We start from the raw sequence: 17,402 nt of genomic DNA, 5'->3' as shown, positions 1-17,402 counted from the left end.
AATGAGTTTAATATTGTTTTGCGAAAGAGTCTTCTACAAACTCTGCGTGCGTGTGTGTGCGCGTGCGCATGTCTCTGTCTGTCTCCCCCTGTATCTGTCTGTCTACAATACCTGTACTCATTGGTTTTAGTGACATCTTTTTCGCTCCACAGCAGCCAAGGATCTAATTCATTTCCGTCAATTTCCAAACCAAGTAATAAAGATGTCACTCATCAAAAAGAGAAGTTCATTCAAGCTAAGGTATGTCTTTATATCTCCTGGCACATAAACTACATTCCTGTTTGGACTGAAGATTCTGATTTGTCTTAGCTATATTCAAGAACCTTTTGTCCTGAGTTTGGTGTTAAAAAATTCTGTCATTATTTGTTATCCCAAATTTACCCCATGATTAAGCAACGCTGCTACACAGTCTCTCGCACTTTTACAACTAGAACTAGAATAAAAATTCCAAAAAACGTCAATAACCTCCTTTCTTGTAAAAAAAAAGTACATTCCCATTTATAAGCCCAATAAGATTTCAAATAATCACCAACTAATTAATATCTTTTTATTTAACAATTTTTGTATGTGTGATGAATTTTTTTAATGTGCACACACATAGTTTGTGCCTTTCCCACTAGTAATAGATAATCTGTAGTCGAGACTAAAACAATTTAGCATAAATTACTTTCAGACAACAGATTTATCTTTTCATGTCTATACTTCTTCTGGGGTAGCCATAATGGTGGTTTAATTCTTTTATTTTTGTGCATCAGTCACAGAACCAATTTGCCCCTTATCCTTTCCTTGGACTCAAGTCAAAATTGTCTACTTGCATTCTTGTATGTGTAGGTCTGACGTAAAAAGTTTTGTATTATATGGTTAACTTTACAAATTCCAGATTGGGTCCTACAACACGCAGCACTAGTCAAATATTTTTTCCATTTTAGTTTAGTTTTTTTTATTTGTTTCTCTCTACCATGCTCAAAATTGTCATCTGACATTACTCTTCGCACCCAGATTTTACAAGTCAATGCATACAACACAAAACAAAAGTAAGCAAAAGAAGTTACTGAAGAACCCATTTCCCGTTAGCTACTTGACTCCATTATAGCCAAACTCGGAGTTCCTTCATACAATACCAGCCATCATCAGACCATCCCCAATCAAGGCCTTTTGTTTTTTTTTTTTTCATTTTTTGTTCTTTTCTCTTATACTTGCAGATATTGCTCATATGATGAAGCAACGCCACCTTTTCTTTTTTCTTGTCAATTGATACAATCCAAATTGAGAACCTGTCAATGGCTTGCAAACAGATTTAAGGAACATTGAGTGGGGTGGCACCAAATTCAAGTCGACCGGTTTCTTTCTCAAGTTGAAGTTGAACCCCTTGAGATTGCGGCTGTAAATTCTGGTACTGATTTAAACTCAGAGGTGAGTTTGTGCAGGAGCTTGTTGTGATGGATGAAATTTGGGGGGTCTAGGGTTAGGATTTTGAGGGTGAGGAAGGAGTGATACTAGTGAGGGGGAAGGTGGAAGTTTTTGAGATGTCGAGTGATGGCAACAAGGAAAATTTTTGGATGCCATGGAAGAGGAGACAGAGTGGTGGGAGATGATGGGAGAAGACCGGAGGGAAGATGACTGAACGAGGGTGAAGGGATCAGTGAATAAAAAAAATGTTTTATAAAAATTATCTTGGAATCAAATATAGGAATTAACAAAACCCACCAATTCACTCAAGAATGGAGAGTTGCTAACTTTTTAGAATTCATTCCAAAATCTTGAATCCCACACCTATTATCCAAGCACTTAAAATGGACATCATTCCAAATCCTGAATCCCATACCCTCGAACCAAGCACCCCCTTAATTTTTAAAATTCCATGACTACCCACCTTTGCAACTTGTGCAAAGTGAATTGATTATCCACTTTAAAGCAATCACTTCCCAGCTAAGCAAGGATCTTTGCCTCAGTGATGGCGCTTCTCCCCAACTCCTTTCTAGAGCTAGGTTCTGACCTATACCTATTATTCCTGTCAGTTAATTGCCAAGACAGGAAATCCTGGTTACGCTTAGAGTTGATGTTTCATTCTCCTGGCTTACATGATATCTTCAGCATTTTATCGATGAATCTACTATCTTCTCCTGATATCATCCTTTTGATCTACGGATTTATAGTCCTTCCCAACCTAGAAAAGGAAAAGCAAACTGCCCCAAAAAAAAAGGAGACAGATAGATAGGGAAGAAATAAAACTTACCCAAGTAGTACTGAATTTCTTATTCTTGAAGATCATGGTGTTGTTTAGAAAATATAGCAGTCATCGTCACACTTCAACAAAATTAACAAACCATTGACCATTTCAAGACATTCATTTGGAGTTATGAACTGAACTTTTTCCTTTTCTTTTTTAGCATTTCTAGATTATTTTGGCTTTCAATCAAGATAAAATCCTTGCACTTTTTTTTTTTTTTCCTGACGGAGGGGGTATCCGGGCCATCGGGTAAACTGGACCCGACTAATCCCCCACCGGCCCGGGAGGAGAGGCCCCATCCCCCCGAACACGATAACCATGGGACTCGAACCCTGGCGGGACTGGACAACGGCTCCTAAGGAGGCGTGCCGTGACCAATTGAGCTGCCCATGAGGGGCGATAAAATTCTTGCACTTGCTGTTTCATTACATATTTCTTTTTTCTTTTTTTTTTTGTCATGATTTAAGATTGGTTGATATGGAACTCATTTCCAACTAACTCAAATTTCCAAGTGCTGCAACTCTTTTTTATTGTTGTAGTGAAATATTTCACTGTGATTCAATGATCTATTAACAAGGCATAACTATGGTGTTTTCTTCAGTATGTTGAAAAACTCTTCATTACATATTTCTTTTTTCTTTTTTTTTTGTCATGATTTAAGATTGGTTGATATGGAACTCATTTCCAACTAACTCAAATTTCCAAGTGCTGCAACTTTTTTACAGCTAATGTGATATAAATGATCATTCTTTTTTATTGTTGTAGTGAAATATTTCACTGTGATTCAATGATCTATTAACAAGGCATAACTGTGGTGTTTTCTTCAGTATGTTGAAAAACTCTTCCTGAATAAAGAGGCTACTACCTCTAGTAACCACTCTCAAGCCACTAGAGTCTGGGAAGCAGTGTTGGACAACAATTTGCGAGAAGTATATAAATTAATTGTGGTGTCAAATGCAAATATTATCAACTCAACCTATGATGAGGTAGCTGGTGCCAATCTGTATCATAATGTTCAGAGAGAGGACCCCGAACAAGGCTCCAGCAATTTTGAAGAGAAAAATTATCATCCAGTAGATTGTTTGAAGTCTTCTGGTGAAGCTGGAAATTGCCTTCAGGGATCTTCCTTGTTGCATCTAGCCTGCCACACAGGCAATGCAGTAATGCTGGAACTGCTACTGCAGTTTGGTGCTGATATAAACTGGTGTGATTTCCATGGAAGAACTCCTTTGCAATACTGTATAACCAGGGGGAACAGCCATCTGGCAAAGTTGTTGCTTAGAAGGTAACTCTTCTGTTACTATTATTAACTCTAAAAAAAAAATGATATTACTTTGAACAAAAAGAAAAACTGAATTGTTCTGTCATATCTTTTGTTCTAGACTCTGTACAACATTTATACAAATGGAATTTGACTTTTGTCAATTCCATGAAATCTGTAATTTCCTAAAAATTAGGAGCTAATTTATTCTATCCTAAAATACATTAGGAGTAAATTATTCTATCCTAAAATAGAGCAGAAATCATGGGATATACATAGAAAAAGATATTCTAGATTTTCAACACTCCCCCTCAAGATGGTGAATAGATATTTTCCATTCCCATCTTGCATGTAATGTCTTCAAAGTTGGAAGTTGGCATTCCCTTAGTTAAGACATCTGCCAATTGATTATTTGATGCTACATATGGAGTGCAAATCATGCCACTGTCCAGCTTTTCTTTAATAAAATGTCTATCAACTTCGATGTGCTTTGTGCGATCATGTTGCACTGGATTGTGTGCAATGTTGATGGCAGACTTGTTGTCGCAATAGAGTTTCATAGGTCCTTCCCACTTGATTTTAAGATCATCAAGTATTATTTTGAGCCATAGCAATTCACAAACTCCATGAGCCATAGCTCTAAACTCTGCTTCCGCACTTGATCTTGCAACAACCGATTGCTTCTTACTCCTCCATGTCACTAGGTTCCCACCAAGAAATGTACAATATCCTGAAGTTGATCTACGATCTACAACAGAACCTGCATAATCAGCATCAATATATGTCTCTATGAGCAATCCTTCATTTTTCTTGAACAAAATTCCTCTACCCGGTGTCCCTTTGAGGTAGGATATAATTCTATTGACGGCCTGCAAGTGTTTCTCTCTTGGATCATGCATAAATTGGCTTACTACACTTACAGCAAATGCTATGTCTGGCCTTGTATGGGACAAGTATATCAGTTTCCCAACCAACCGCTGATATCTTCCCTTATCTACTGTGCTATCATCCTTCTCTTCATTCAATCTCAAGTTAGGCTCAATGGGTGTGCTTGCTGCCTTGCATCCAAGATTGCCTGTTTCTTTAAGCAAGTCTAAGACATACTTTTGTTGGGAAACAAAGATGCCTTTACTTGAGTATGCCACCTCAATGCCTAAAAAATACTTCAGCCTCCCTAGTTCTTTAATTTCAAACTCCTTTGCTAAGCACTTTTTGAGTGTTTCTCTTTCAATTGGATCATTCCCGGTGATGATGATGTCATCTACATATACAAGTAGAGCTGTAACACCTCCTTTTGAATATTTTATGAACAAAGTATGATCTCCTTGACTTTGTTTGTACTGCATTGCTAGCATCACTTTAGTAAATCTTCCGAACCAAGCCCTTGGCGATTGTTTTAATCCATATAAAGCTTTCTTTAACCTGCACACTTTCTTTTCAAAAAACATTTCATTGAAACCCGGTGGGGGTTCCATGTACACCTCTTCTTCTAAATCCCCATGTAAGAATGCATTCTTAACATCAAATTGCTGTAAACACCAACCAAAGTTAGCGGCTAAAGACAAAAGAACACGCACAGTATTCATTTTTGCAACGGGTGCAAAGGTCTCTTGGTAATCTATCCCATATGTCTGTGTATATCCTTTTGCGACCAACCGAGCTTTATGCCTTTCTAATGAACCATCAGCTCTATATTTCAAAGTAAACACCCATTTACACCCCACTGTTTTCTTTCCTTTGGGCAGGTTTACAATTTCCCAAGTCTTATTTCTCTCTAGGGCATTCATTTCCTCTTTCATAGCATGTAACCAGTTCTTATTTCTAAGTGCCTCTTGTAGTGTTTGTGGGATTGAAATGGAGTTGATGGTGGTAAGGAAAGTTTTATGTTGTGGAGAGAGTCTATGGAAAGACACGAAATTTGAGATTGGATGCTTAGTGCATTCTCGTGTTCCTTTTCGAACAGCAATAGGCAGGTCTAAATCATTAAATTCACAAGAAGCAGAGTCAGATTGAACACACAAAGGAACAGAATTTTCAGTACCTGATTGTGGTTCAGATTCTTGGATTTGCACAGGTTCAGAAATATGAACTTTCTTCCTTGAGTAGACCTTGAGTGGTGTAGTTGGATTTAAACCAGATTTTCCCTCAGCTCCAAGATCAGGGTCAATTTCTTTACTGGCATGTTCAACTTCAAATTCAGGTTCAGGTTCACTGCTAGTATGTTCTCCTTTAGAATTTGGTGTATGGTCAGGCTTGAAAGACTTTAAGTTTAGTGTAGGATTTTGAAGATCAAGGAGAAATTCCTTATCTTCCCAAGAACTCTCCCCCTGGGGATGAGGATTGTTACTTTGAGAGTAAGGTTCATTTTCAACAAATGTGACATCCATGGAGGTAAAAAATTTTTTTGAAGGAGGATGATAACACTTATATCCTTTCTTTGTGTTTGAGTATCCCACAAAAATACATTTTAAAGCTCTTGGATCAAGTTTCCCTCTTTGGTGTGCATGAACATGTACAAAAGCAACACAACCAAACACTTTTGGTGACAATGTGCAAGAGACATTAAAATCAGGATAAAAAACAGAAAGAGCAGCAATGGGACTTTGATTATTTAGTACTTTTGAAGGTACTCTATTTATCAAATGTGCAGCAGTTAAAACAGCCTCCCCCCAAAAAGTTTTTGGAACTTTATGTTGAAACAAAATTGCTCGAGTCACATTGAGTAAATGTCTATTTTTTCGTTCAGCAATCCCATTTTGTTGGGGTGTATCTACACAAGATGACTCATGTATTATACCCTCTTTTTGGAAAAAAGATGAGAGAATTTGATTAAAATAGTCTCTTACATTATCAGATCTTACTCTTTTAATCAAACTTCCAAATTGTGTACAAATCATTTTATGAAACATTGGAAAAATACTGCTTACTTCTGATTTTTCTTTCATAAGAAATAACCAAGTAGTTCTAGTACAATCATCAATGAATGTGACAAACCATTTTGCTCCAGAAATACTAGAAATTCTACAAGGCCCCCAAATATCAGTATGTATCAAAGAGAAAGGTCTAGTAGATCTTGTATTACTCAATGGAAATGATAGTCTATGATGCTTAGCAATTTCACATGTATCACAATGAAAACTACTAACATCTTCATTCTTGAAAAGTGAAGGAAACATGCTTTTAAGTAGAATAAAAGATGGATGACCAAGACGGAAATGATGAAGCCAAATTTCAGATTTATTATTTGAGGAGCAGGTGAGGGATAACTGATTTTTGTTCTCCTTGTTGCCACTCATCTCCTCAAGGTAATAAAGCCCATCATTCACCTTAGCAAGTCCAATCGTCCTCCCCGTAACCAAATCCTGAAAAACACAGTGAGTAGAATAGAAAATTACTCTACAGTTCAGATCTTTGGTAATTTGATGGATGGATATGAGATTGGAGGACAATTTTGGGACATGTAACACATTATTTAGGGACAAAGAATTTGATAGATTTACTGTCCCTTGGCCTGCAACAGTTATAGGAGATCCATCCGCAACAATAATTTTTCTATTTCCAGGACAAGGGTTGTATGTTCTAAATCTGATTGGGTTGTGATTCATATGGTCAGTAGCTCCTGAGTCGATGACCCAAGAGCCTAGCGAAGACATGCTTGAGGCACTTAAAGCATAAGAGTTAAGGTACTTACCTGATTGAGCCAATGAACACGTACTAGAGGACTTTTCAAGGGAATTTAGGAGGTTTCTTAGCTTTTCGATTTCTTCTTTCTTGAATTCTCCCATACCAGCCTGGTTGGATTTTTCTTGTGTTTGGTCTTCTCCAGCAGTTAAGTGGGCTTTTCCCCCTTTGAATCCTCCTTTACGACTAAGGACTTGTTCCTTCCCATGGAGTTTGAAGCAATCATCTCGCGTATGGCGTGATTTTTTGCAGTACGTGCACCAAATTGTGTCTTTATTTGACTTTGTAGAAATCATTGCTGAGCCTTCTAATGTTTTAGGCTCTAACATGACTTCTCGCCTATTCTCTTCAGCTCGAATCAATGATATTGTCTCATTCAGAGATGATAATCTTTCCTTCCCCAATATCTGGACTCTGACCTGATCAAATTCCACATTCAGACCTGCAAAGAAGTCATAAACTCTATCCTTTTCGATAAAGTTTTTCAAGGTGGCTGCATCTTCACTACACACCATCTGAACACACCGATATTGGTCCAGTTCCTGCCATAGATTTTGCAGAAGGTTGGCATATTGAGTAACGGAAAGGTTGCCCTGTTTAGTGGCTAAGATCTTTGTTTTGATCTCATAGATTAGGGCAGCATCTCCTGCCTTTGAATAGGTCTGTCGAATAGTAGTCCATATATCTTGAGCTGTTGGTAGGAACATGCAAGTATCACTTATTTCAGGTAACATGGAGTTCCACAGCCATGACATGACCATAGAATCCTCTTCATCCCAAGCAGCGAATTTAGGATCTCCCTTTTTTTGGTCCAGTTCCAAGCAAGTGGCTGATTTTGCCCTTTCCTTTGAGAAATGTTTGAACAAATTGTGACCACTTCAAATAGTTTTTCCCGTTGAGCCTGTAGGCTGCCTGGATACTCTGCAAATCCCCTGTTTGTGGAATATTTGAGGTCTCTTCTGATTTGGTATTGGAGTGGATTTCTGATGTTTCAGTTTCAGACATGGTGGAGGTTTCAAAGAAAAATTGGCAATGAAGGCCTAATGAAAAAAAATCAGCAATGAAGGCTGGAAATTGCACTTGGCAATAAAGACTTGAAAAGAGGAAAGCACTCAGCAATGAAGGCTGACAAGAAGAGGTCCCAAGAGCAAAAGCTCTGATACCATGAACAAAAAGAAAAACTGAATTGTTCTGTCATATCTTTTGTTCTAGACTCTGTACAACATTTATACAAATGGAATTTGACTTTTGTCAATTCCATGAAATCTGTAATTTCCTAAAAATTAGGAGCTAATTTATTCTATCCTAAAATACATTAGGAGTAAATTATTCTATCCTAAAATAGAGCAGAAATCATGGGATATACATAGAAAAAGATATTCTAGATTTTCAACATACTTATTTCTGCATTTCAGAAACGAGTGGAAAAATAATTCTCTATGAGTCCTGAGCCAAAAAGAAATCAACGGAAGATACGACTCTTGTCAATTGATGCTTTCTTTATATTGCACTTTCAGTCTGGAAGGGAGGTTGTCAGGGAGGAAGGAAGGGAGGAAGAGGGAAATGCAGAAATTGGTTTTCTCTGTTTTGATTGGTTGCCTATCATTAATCTATATAAATGAATTTGATGTCAATGTACTGGACAAGAAGCTGAAAGATCAATGCAAAGGGGTATTAGTGTTGTGCATCAGCAGTAATTTCATTGAGAGTTATTGTTAGAAATTTATTGCACCTTAAATTGATGAGGCATTCAAAATCCAAAACACGCACCCCAAAGTAACACAGTTTTCTTGCACATTTTTCTTTGATAAAACGGTACAGAATGTTTTGCATCGAGAACACAGCTCTTGCTATTTGGAACAATATGTTCCTTTATGGATTTTCTTTTGAGAGAGACTTTTGCTGCTTGATGGATAGGACCACTAGGATTTGCCTTTTAGATTGCTTCAGAGACTAAACATGGATAACATAAAACATACAGCTCTACTTTTTCTATACCCTTTTCTGTTTTTGGTTTATGTCATGTAGTAGAACTTTGTTTTGGGATTGCCACAGGCTGATTTAGAATCTTTTCTTATTAGCCTCTTGAAGTATTATGGTGGTTGTGTGCATCTTTAGAGTATACAGGGACTTGATAAAGCATAGGTTTAGACATTTATGAGTATCATCAGATGCCATTTTAGTACAGGTAGCATTCTAAACCTAATCTGTATGTTAGTGTTTGAACCAAATGCTTGGTTTTAATTCTCTGGCAGCCAAAGGGCTTCAAAATTATTGCTCATTTTGGTTCAGTGCCTGTGTTTTGGTTCTCTTTTCTCTTAGATAGTGCAATACATTAATCACTATGCTGGGTTCGAACTGAAATAAATGCTGACTCATTGATTGCTGGTTGATTTGTTTCCAGCCTGAACCTTCTATATCCATCAGCTTCATAATTAAGGGAGCCAACTACACAAATAAAATTGGAGACGCAAAATGATATGAAAGCAGAAAAGGAAAGAACCTTAATTGGAATAACTAATATTCTGGAATGGCTCTATCTTTACGAAGTTTTAAGCAAGATAAGTTTGTCCTGCTTTAAGATAGAGGTTACCCATCCAGGTTTTCTGGTAGCATCATTAATTAGCAAAGCTATTGAATCAAATATACATTATGCCCTAACTTCCATTATAAATTCTTTAAATTGAAGTAAAATTTCATTGAGATTGGTTAGATTATAATTAAACCATGTTTTGAGGCCTAAGACACGACGAAGGACTTGTTAAGCGGAAGGGCAATTTATTGCCTCTTGGAGAAGCTAATGGATTTTCTGGTCTGACTTTCTATGAACTGTTATCCAACTATGCTAGTTCTATTTGTCTCTTTCTGGACCATAAAGAATTTTGTGCTACGTAGTGTTGTAGCTGGGATGATGTTTGATTTCAATTGCAGGATGGTCTAATGTCTCATAATTATGTCCAACTTCTTTATTTCTGCATGGTTAGCCTTTTAAACCTGAACATGTTAAGAATATGTTGCCAATCTTCTCAAAGCACTAGTATTCTGCTTTCCAACGTTCAAACATTATTTCTTATCTTTTACTTCCTTTGCGTTTGGAAACCTCAGACGGGTCATTCATCCTTTTCCAACTGTAACTTGCAGAAAATGAGATTCTTCTAGACCTGAAGTATAAAGTCATAAGAAACTTCTAGTTTTGGCTAGCGCTTAAAAACTTTTCGTCTCTATTGTTTATGTTCTCCCAATATAGGTTCCCAGCCAAGTTGAATGCCCCTCGTTAATTAACCTGCAGCTGGAGCAGTTGACTTCAGTATTAACAAGAATGGTAGCCATAAAAATCTCGTTTGTGTTTTTGCATCTGTAGAAATCCTTGTAATTGCTTTCAAATTTGAAGGGTGGTATTATATCCTTGTTTCCACTATCATGTGGTATATTAACATGCATGTTCTTCAGAGGTGCACGTGCATCAATAAGGGATGCTGGAGGCCTTAATGCTTTGGAAAGGGCTATGGAAATGGGAGCAATCACTGATGAGGAGCTGTTTGTCCTGCTTTCCGAGAGCGATTAAATTGGCAAGTACCGTGCAACTTCTTTGAATTCAACAAATAGGGGTTGGATGAGTTATCATTTCATATTCATCGAACAGACTCAGAAAGGGGTTGTCTTCATTCAGTTTTGTTCTTTGTCATTTTTTGCTTATCTTCATTAAGCGATCTATAATGTTTTGACAAAAGAAAAGGAAAAAGAAACATGAATATTTCAGTTTGTGGTTTAGGAGACCGATTTAATGCTGCTTCAGCTTAGAAATTACTCGAATCACATTATGAACTTGAAGTCAAGTTTTCACTGTATGTTATTTCTTGTACATCTATTTTGGGAAATTCTACAGTCCCATTTGTGTTTTCAAGGGAAATCATTCCCTCAACACAAATCCAATACATAGATGCCACATCGTTTGTCATATGGAGTTTGCTACATAGTAAATTTCCTCCTAAATACTTGGCAACCGACTATAATAGATTATGATTATCATTGTGTGATAGATCTAAAGGTTTTTTTTTTTTTTAACATGAGCTACTCTATCCATGGTGGATGGCGGATAAAGATCTCTGTCTTATCATGTAGGATATCAAAGTAACAAAATAAACTATTGGTAACTGTCTTTTTTAATGCTAATGCCATAAGATTCGTGAACACAAAGGAAGTACTGTGAACCATAAGAGATTCATTTAGTATTATTTCATATGAGGAGGTAATAGCAGTTTTATTTTGTATTAACGAAAATAAAAACTAAAAGTATATAATATTATTAAAAAATTATATTATAAGTTGTTGATTATGTCAATATAAATTAAATTGCATTAAGCAATTAAAAACTCGGGATATATTAGTTATATTAGTGATCATGGAATAGTTGTAAGAGACTGATTTTATAAGTCCATTAGTGTCAAATAAATTGTTAAATGTGTTTTGGTGTTCAAAGGATCATTAATCTATGGTATTAGTACCGTGAAATATAAAAAGAAGTATTATGAAAATAAAAAAGTACCTTTGAATATTATAAAAAGCTATTACCTAATTGTTTGAGTAGTGATACAATAAAACATGGTAAAAATTACTTCATATTTAAATACTAATACTTTGAAATGTCATTGCCAAAATTTGCATTAATAATCAAAAAGGTCCAGTCCCCATCCCGTTTTTTAATAGGAGAGCATTTTATCCTATCCATTAACCCCCTGCGGGGTGGATGTCCACGGTACCCGCCTCAATTATCATCACTATTAACAGGCTGTGATATTTGTATTATCACATACTTTATGAAAAGATGCAAATTGCTAACAGCCTCTTGAACTGTTGGTACCACCAAAACATTTAAGTCTTGGTGCGGGTTGGAGGTCAAGAGACCTTGCCACTTAATTGTGGCTTCCTCGAACAGGAAAATCCCGTCAGTGCCCTTCGACTAAGTTAGAATAGGTAGGTTATACAAATGTTATCGTTGCGATAAAAAAAAAAATCAACAACAACTGGAATCGAAATCAACCCAATTACTTTGCGAAAGCATCCTAAATCAGTTTCTCTTTTCCTCAAACAAGTAACAATCTCCAGCTTCTTTTATTCCTGGCCACTTTCGACTAAGCCGAAGTAGGCGGATGCCGGGCGTTTAGAACGGTGGTTGTACTTATCTCTCCAGGCTCGATGGTGGGCTGCAGCAATGGAAAAGTAGCAGAAAGTTTTGATCTTGATGGAATCAAGGGCAATACTTGCCACTGGTTTTGGAGCGAGGAACTGTCCAAAGACAAGGCACCCCTCAAGGATCAGCTTACTGTCTTGTCTAACGCCAAAAGAAGCTGCCAGAACAAGTGTTCTTTCATAGCGTTGGATAGATCTGTGGAGGTCTATGGCTTGCCTTGATTTTGATGCTTCGAAAGTGCTAAAGAAGATGGTCTCAATGCGCAACGGGGCAAGGTATCTGGACTTTGTTATAAAGGAAAGGCGTAAGTATGTTGAATGGGTTGACAAGGTGCTGCTCCAACCAGACAAGTCTTTGGCATTAGATTATTTGAGAGTTGCTTTTTATTTGGACAATTTTTATGGAGATGAGACTCATAACTGGCTTCAGCATGCATTTGCAAGGAGAGTGCAAAGGCTAGAATTGGACCTGTTTCCAGATGATGGCCCGCCTTCTTCTCCAGAATCATATACTTTTGATTGTGTATTTCTTCGCTGTAGCAGTGGCAAATCTCAACCTGGTTACCCTGAAATCCATCATCATGCACAGATTGGCTTCAAGTCCCTTAGAGCATTGAGTTTGAAGAGTCTGAATGTAACTGTGGAGGTACTAGAATTTTTCTTTATCAACTGTCCATTTCTTGAGCGCCTGGTAGTGGGGGGCTCTTCAGTTTTGATCAACCTTCGAGTTTGTGGTCCATCTATTGCCTTGAAATATCTGGAGGTATGCAGCTGTTTGAGGTTACAATCCATTATTGTCAGCGACACAAATTTAGTCTCCCTTAAAACTACTGCAGCACATCATCTTTTACTTCAGAATGTCCCCATGCTTGTGAATGTATGGTGAGGATGGTCATCCCGGCTCGGTCCCTCCTACCTGCCTATGGACGTTTATAATGGTCACATCGGCTCGGCCGTACCTAGATGATCCCCTCACCTCTGGGGTGGCCCCTATCCGTTCTAGTCACCTCGGCTACACCCCGCACATGGATAACTGAGGTGGCTCCTACATTTACTGTTATCTCGGTTTAGCACTATGTCTGACATGACAATTGAAGTCCTGTCCAAGATCCTGACATCTACAGGACGAACGTGACATCTGACAAGACCTATCTACTGCACTGACTTGTCAAATCAGGCTGATACGCTCAGTCTCAGTCAGATTTTGGGAACTTAGACCCCACTATCCTTCACTCCAAGTTGTCTCATATAAATATCAGAACCTCTCACTTAGAAGGGCCCAACTGAATATTCTGTAAGAATCACTTTCAATAGCTTCCTCCACTTTGACTCTTATCCAAACTAACTAGACCGTCAGAGGAGAATCGGGGGACATAGCCCCGTCTGTTGTAATCTTAGCAGGTGATTCTTAAGGTAGCTGCTCCCCACTTAGGAAGAAATCCCCAACTGGTCAGCACAGTTCACTAAACCAGAAATCACCTCTTCATATGGGTTTCTTGGTATTCTCTTAACTTGGTTAGGTATGTCATTTCTTGGCTTTTTTGCTGCTTGTCACAACTAGAGATTATTACTTTACGTGCCAAAGAGCTTCAAGTTTCACAGGAAAAAGGAATTGTTCATGAGCTTCCTCAACTTACCAATCCGAAGGAGTTCGTCTTAATAGATTTTGCATCAAAAGATGAAAGTTTGATTGGATTTACTTCTTTGATCAGGGCTTCGCCCAGCTTGGAGAAGTTTGTGCTGAAGTTGGAATCATGGTGGAATGATATGGTTAGGGGAGATAGAAAGTTGAAGAAAGCTGCCAGCTTTCCGCTCCAACATTTGAAAGTGGTTCAGTTACTTGGATACTATGGTCGCAGAAGTGAACCACAGCTTGTTGAATACTTCCTCGAGAATGCTATTGTCCTCATGATCCGCGTAAATTCAATTCGCCCAAAACGCGCAAGGAAAAGAAGCGGGAAAAGAAGTAGGAAAAGTTAGCTAGAGTCTGTGCCAAGCAACAGCTCGAGGGATTAATACCTTCACATGTTGAATTTTCGATTCTATAGCTGCAAACAGCAAATGCAGCCAAATGTAGGTTCATGTACAACTAGTTTTACCGATTGTTTTTAAGTTATCTTATTTATATCTGTGTTCCTTAAAATGTTCGATAGACTACATAATATTATCTGTTTTTTGTTAGTGAGTAGGTTAATCAAATGGTTTTGATCATCTGTAAGACAATTCCTTCTTGGCTTAAATTTTACCTATATGAAGGTAGTGATAAAGTTATGAACAGAAAAAAAGAAAAAAGAAAAAAGAGTACTATCACATACTTAAAAAAGTACTGTGAAAATTGCAACTAGTCTTGTTAGGATACTAAAAATGTACTATATAATTGTTTGACTAACAATACTATCAAAATATGGTAAAAACTACATTCCATCTTAATAGTATTGTGAGATTTCATTATTACTGTTTGCATTAATAATGATGAAATTGTTGTAAATGACATATTTTATGACTCTATAGTCCAAATGAATTGTTAAATTTCTTTTAGCATTCAAAAGATCATTAAGCAATAGTATTAGTACTGTGAAATACAAAAAGAAGTACTATGAAAATAAAAAATATTACTATTGAATATGGCAAAAGCTACTATCTAATTGTTCTTTTTTTTTTCAAACCAAGTTTGCTATTTTATTGATATATCAAAACTTCATCAATGGGCCAAAACCAGACACAATCCCATATGGTAAAAATTCCAAAAAAAAAAAAAGAAATTATTTGAGTAATGGTTTTATCAAATATGTAAGTAACCTAATTATTTGAGTAATGGTTTTTATCAAATATGTTAAAAATTACCTCTCAACTAAATAAAACTTCAACATTTAACCGCTATGGTTCATACAAATGATTATAAAGTTGTTTTAAATTATAAATTTCTGAAAATACATAAGTGTCAAAAAGTAATCAAATTATACAATATCAAAAACATTAGTAGGCTATGGTATTAGTAATATCAAATACTATAACAAGTACTATGAAAAGCGAAACTAGTACTATGCAATATATTTAAAATGTACTTTTAACTTGTTTAATTAATAATACTATCAAAATATAGTAAAAATGACCTTCCATTTTGATAGTGGTAGCTTCTGGCATTGATACCAAGTTCTCCAAGCTCCTGGCTACTCACTTGAGTTGAACCACCAAGGGTTTTCCTCAACCGGAAGAGGGGAGAGGAAGAGAACAAGAAAGGATTAAGGAAGAAGAAGAAAGGAATTAATAAAATTTCTTGCACAGTGAAATCCCACTAGCACAATTCATTCCTCCAACATTTTATTTAAACACACACTAACCGCTAAATTTCTTTAGCTATAAAAGTTCTACTCCAAAACTTCAATATTGTCTGCAATTAAGACCTCAAAGGAAAGACTTGATCATCACAACAACAATGACAAGAATTTTTTGATAGAAAAATCGTAGAAAATTAAAATAACCATAGAAGCATGCTTAATGACTGTCGTCTCAAAGGAAAAACAAGCAACAACCTTTGAAAACATGTTAATAAGGTATCTAAGACTACGCCTAATTTGCCAACACCAAGATTAGGTTAAGCCAAAACCTATTCTCAATTCCTGAATATATGAAAAATGTCAGAAATATATAACATCCAAGACTAAAATTTTGAGATGAAATCAAATTAATAAAACCAAAGTCAAGAAAGAGCCTTTTTACGTTAATATTTATTTAAATTCATCTAGCATTTATGAAATCTGTTAACTATTGATGCTTTAATTTTTAATCTAAATTTGCATGTGTGAAAAACCATGATGATGAAAAAGCTCATTTTCTTTTAATTTCTTTTTAAGTGTAAGTGGGAGAAATTGAACCCGAGACCTCTTATTTAACTTCCTCCTCCCAAACTATCTACCCCATCCCTTGATATCTAAAACTTTAAAAAGTAAATAAGAAATCTTGAATTTCCTCCCATCATCACATAAAAAAAATACAAATTAAAGTTCAAAAAATAAGTTTATAGTATCATGAGTTATAAATTACTAGTGTTCCAGGCACACACTAATGTGTGCAACTAATAGGAAAAATATTTGTAGAATTTTTTTGAGTTTTATTGAAATTATTTTTAAAAAATTTGGCTTTATATTTTGACAAAACAAACATAGAAAATTTACCAATATAAAATGTATGAAAAATAGTTATTTGGTAGTAATTTGTAACTACAGGTGGTAGTTGCTAATACAAATTATAACATTTATTGAATAATTTAAAATAAGAATATGAAAATTTACATGTTGCTTGGTATAAAGCCATATTGATAATGGGTAGTTATCAATAGTAGTTTAGAAAGTATATAAAGTGACGGATTTTTGTTGATGCCAAAAGTCTCTCCTTTTTTATACATGATATAGATAATTTGAATAAATTTTATATACATTGACGGCATTATCATTGTTTGATCCTTGACACATGTGTAAAAGCTAGATTTCAAATTTAAAATTTGCATAGTTGTCATTCATCTAAAACTTGACAGTATATATACACTGTCAGCTTATACATGATTAATCTAATTTGAATAAATCTTATATATATTAATAGTATGTACAAGATTAATCCTTATAATTTATAACATTATTTAGCAGTGGATTAGCATATAGTACAGTACGTTAGTAGGAATTAATACAAATAATATATTATTAACATATAAAATTCAATAATTCAAATGCTAATCAGGAATTCATTTCACTGATATTTGATAACTGATCTAAATTGGATCGACCAATTTCTCAATTTTTTTGGAAATTTGAACACCCCCTTACAAAAGATGTTAAATTGCACTTGAAATTCATCGAGAAGATGAGACCTGCATCACTTTCAACTCTTGCAACTTGTTTGGAAGTTGGGATTTCAGCAGAAAAGAAAGAAAAATGACAGATTGAGAAAGATTTCTATCATTCGAGAGATTTTCAAGGATGCAAAAGAAGAGAAACCAACTGATTTGAAAGAATACTTTTGTAGCTACAATTGAATAAAGTTTTC

The 17,402-nt window shown here is 35.9% G+C and overlaps 2 protein-coding genes and 1 long non-coding RNA gene across 5 annotated transcripts in view; 2 read left to right on the top strand and 1 right to left on the bottom strand.

The window, feature by feature from the left end:
- Nucleotides 1–11,130, top strand: part of LOC113718952 (ADP-ribosylation factor GTPase-activating protein AGD4) — a 35,233-nt gene extending 24,103 nt beyond the window's left edge. Inside the window, exons 17-19 of one of the 3 annotated variants that reach the window (XM_027243887.2) lie at nucleotides 156–240; nucleotides 3,058–3,515; nucleotides 10,623–11,130. In XM_027243887.2, coding sequence (XP_027099688.1) covers nucleotides 156–240; nucleotides 3,058–3,515; nucleotides 10,623–10,737 — 658 coding nt within the window. In that variant the 3' untranslated portion in view covers nucleotides 10,738–11,130. Of the gene's footprint in view, nucleotides 1–152; nucleotides 241–3,057; nucleotides 3,516–8,173; nucleotides 8,499–10,622 lie in introns of those variants that run through there. The other 2 variants (XM_027243886.2, XM_072072974.1) reach the window with 2 other exon arrangements.
- On the bottom strand, nucleotides 5,856–7,651 carry LOC140021681 (uncharacterized). The gene is made up of 2 exons (XR_011825582.1): nucleotides 7,183–7,651; nucleotides 5,856–6,853 (listed from the first exon to the last, which is right to left on the bottom strand). It is a non-coding gene; the product is annotated as an uncharacterized lncRNA (long non-coding RNA).
- A 1,440-nt stretch (nucleotides 11,131–12,570) lies between the features above and the next one.
- On the top strand, nucleotides 12,571–14,423 carry LOC113718285 (uncharacterized). Its single transcript, XM_072072068.1, has 2 exons — nucleotides 12,571–13,239; nucleotides 13,833–14,423. Exons 1-2 carry the CDS (start codon nucleotides 12,571–12,573, stop codon nucleotides 14,340–14,342), a joined length of 1,179 nt encoding a protein of 392 aa, XP_071928169.1. The 3' UTR covers nucleotides 14,343–14,423.
- Nucleotides 14,424–17,402: the final 2,979 nt, after the last annotated feature.

The sequence above is a fragment of the Coffea arabica genome, chromosome 11e (assembly GCF_036785885.1).
Source record: "Coffea arabica cultivar ET-39 chromosome 11e, Coffea Arabica ET-39 HiFi, whole genome shotgun sequence".
In the NCBI taxonomy this organism is placed as follows: domain Eukaryota; kingdom Viridiplantae; phylum Streptophyta; class Magnoliopsida; order Gentianales; family Rubiaceae; genus Coffea; species Coffea arabica.
This window is presented reverse-complemented; position numbering and strand designations above follow the sequence as displayed.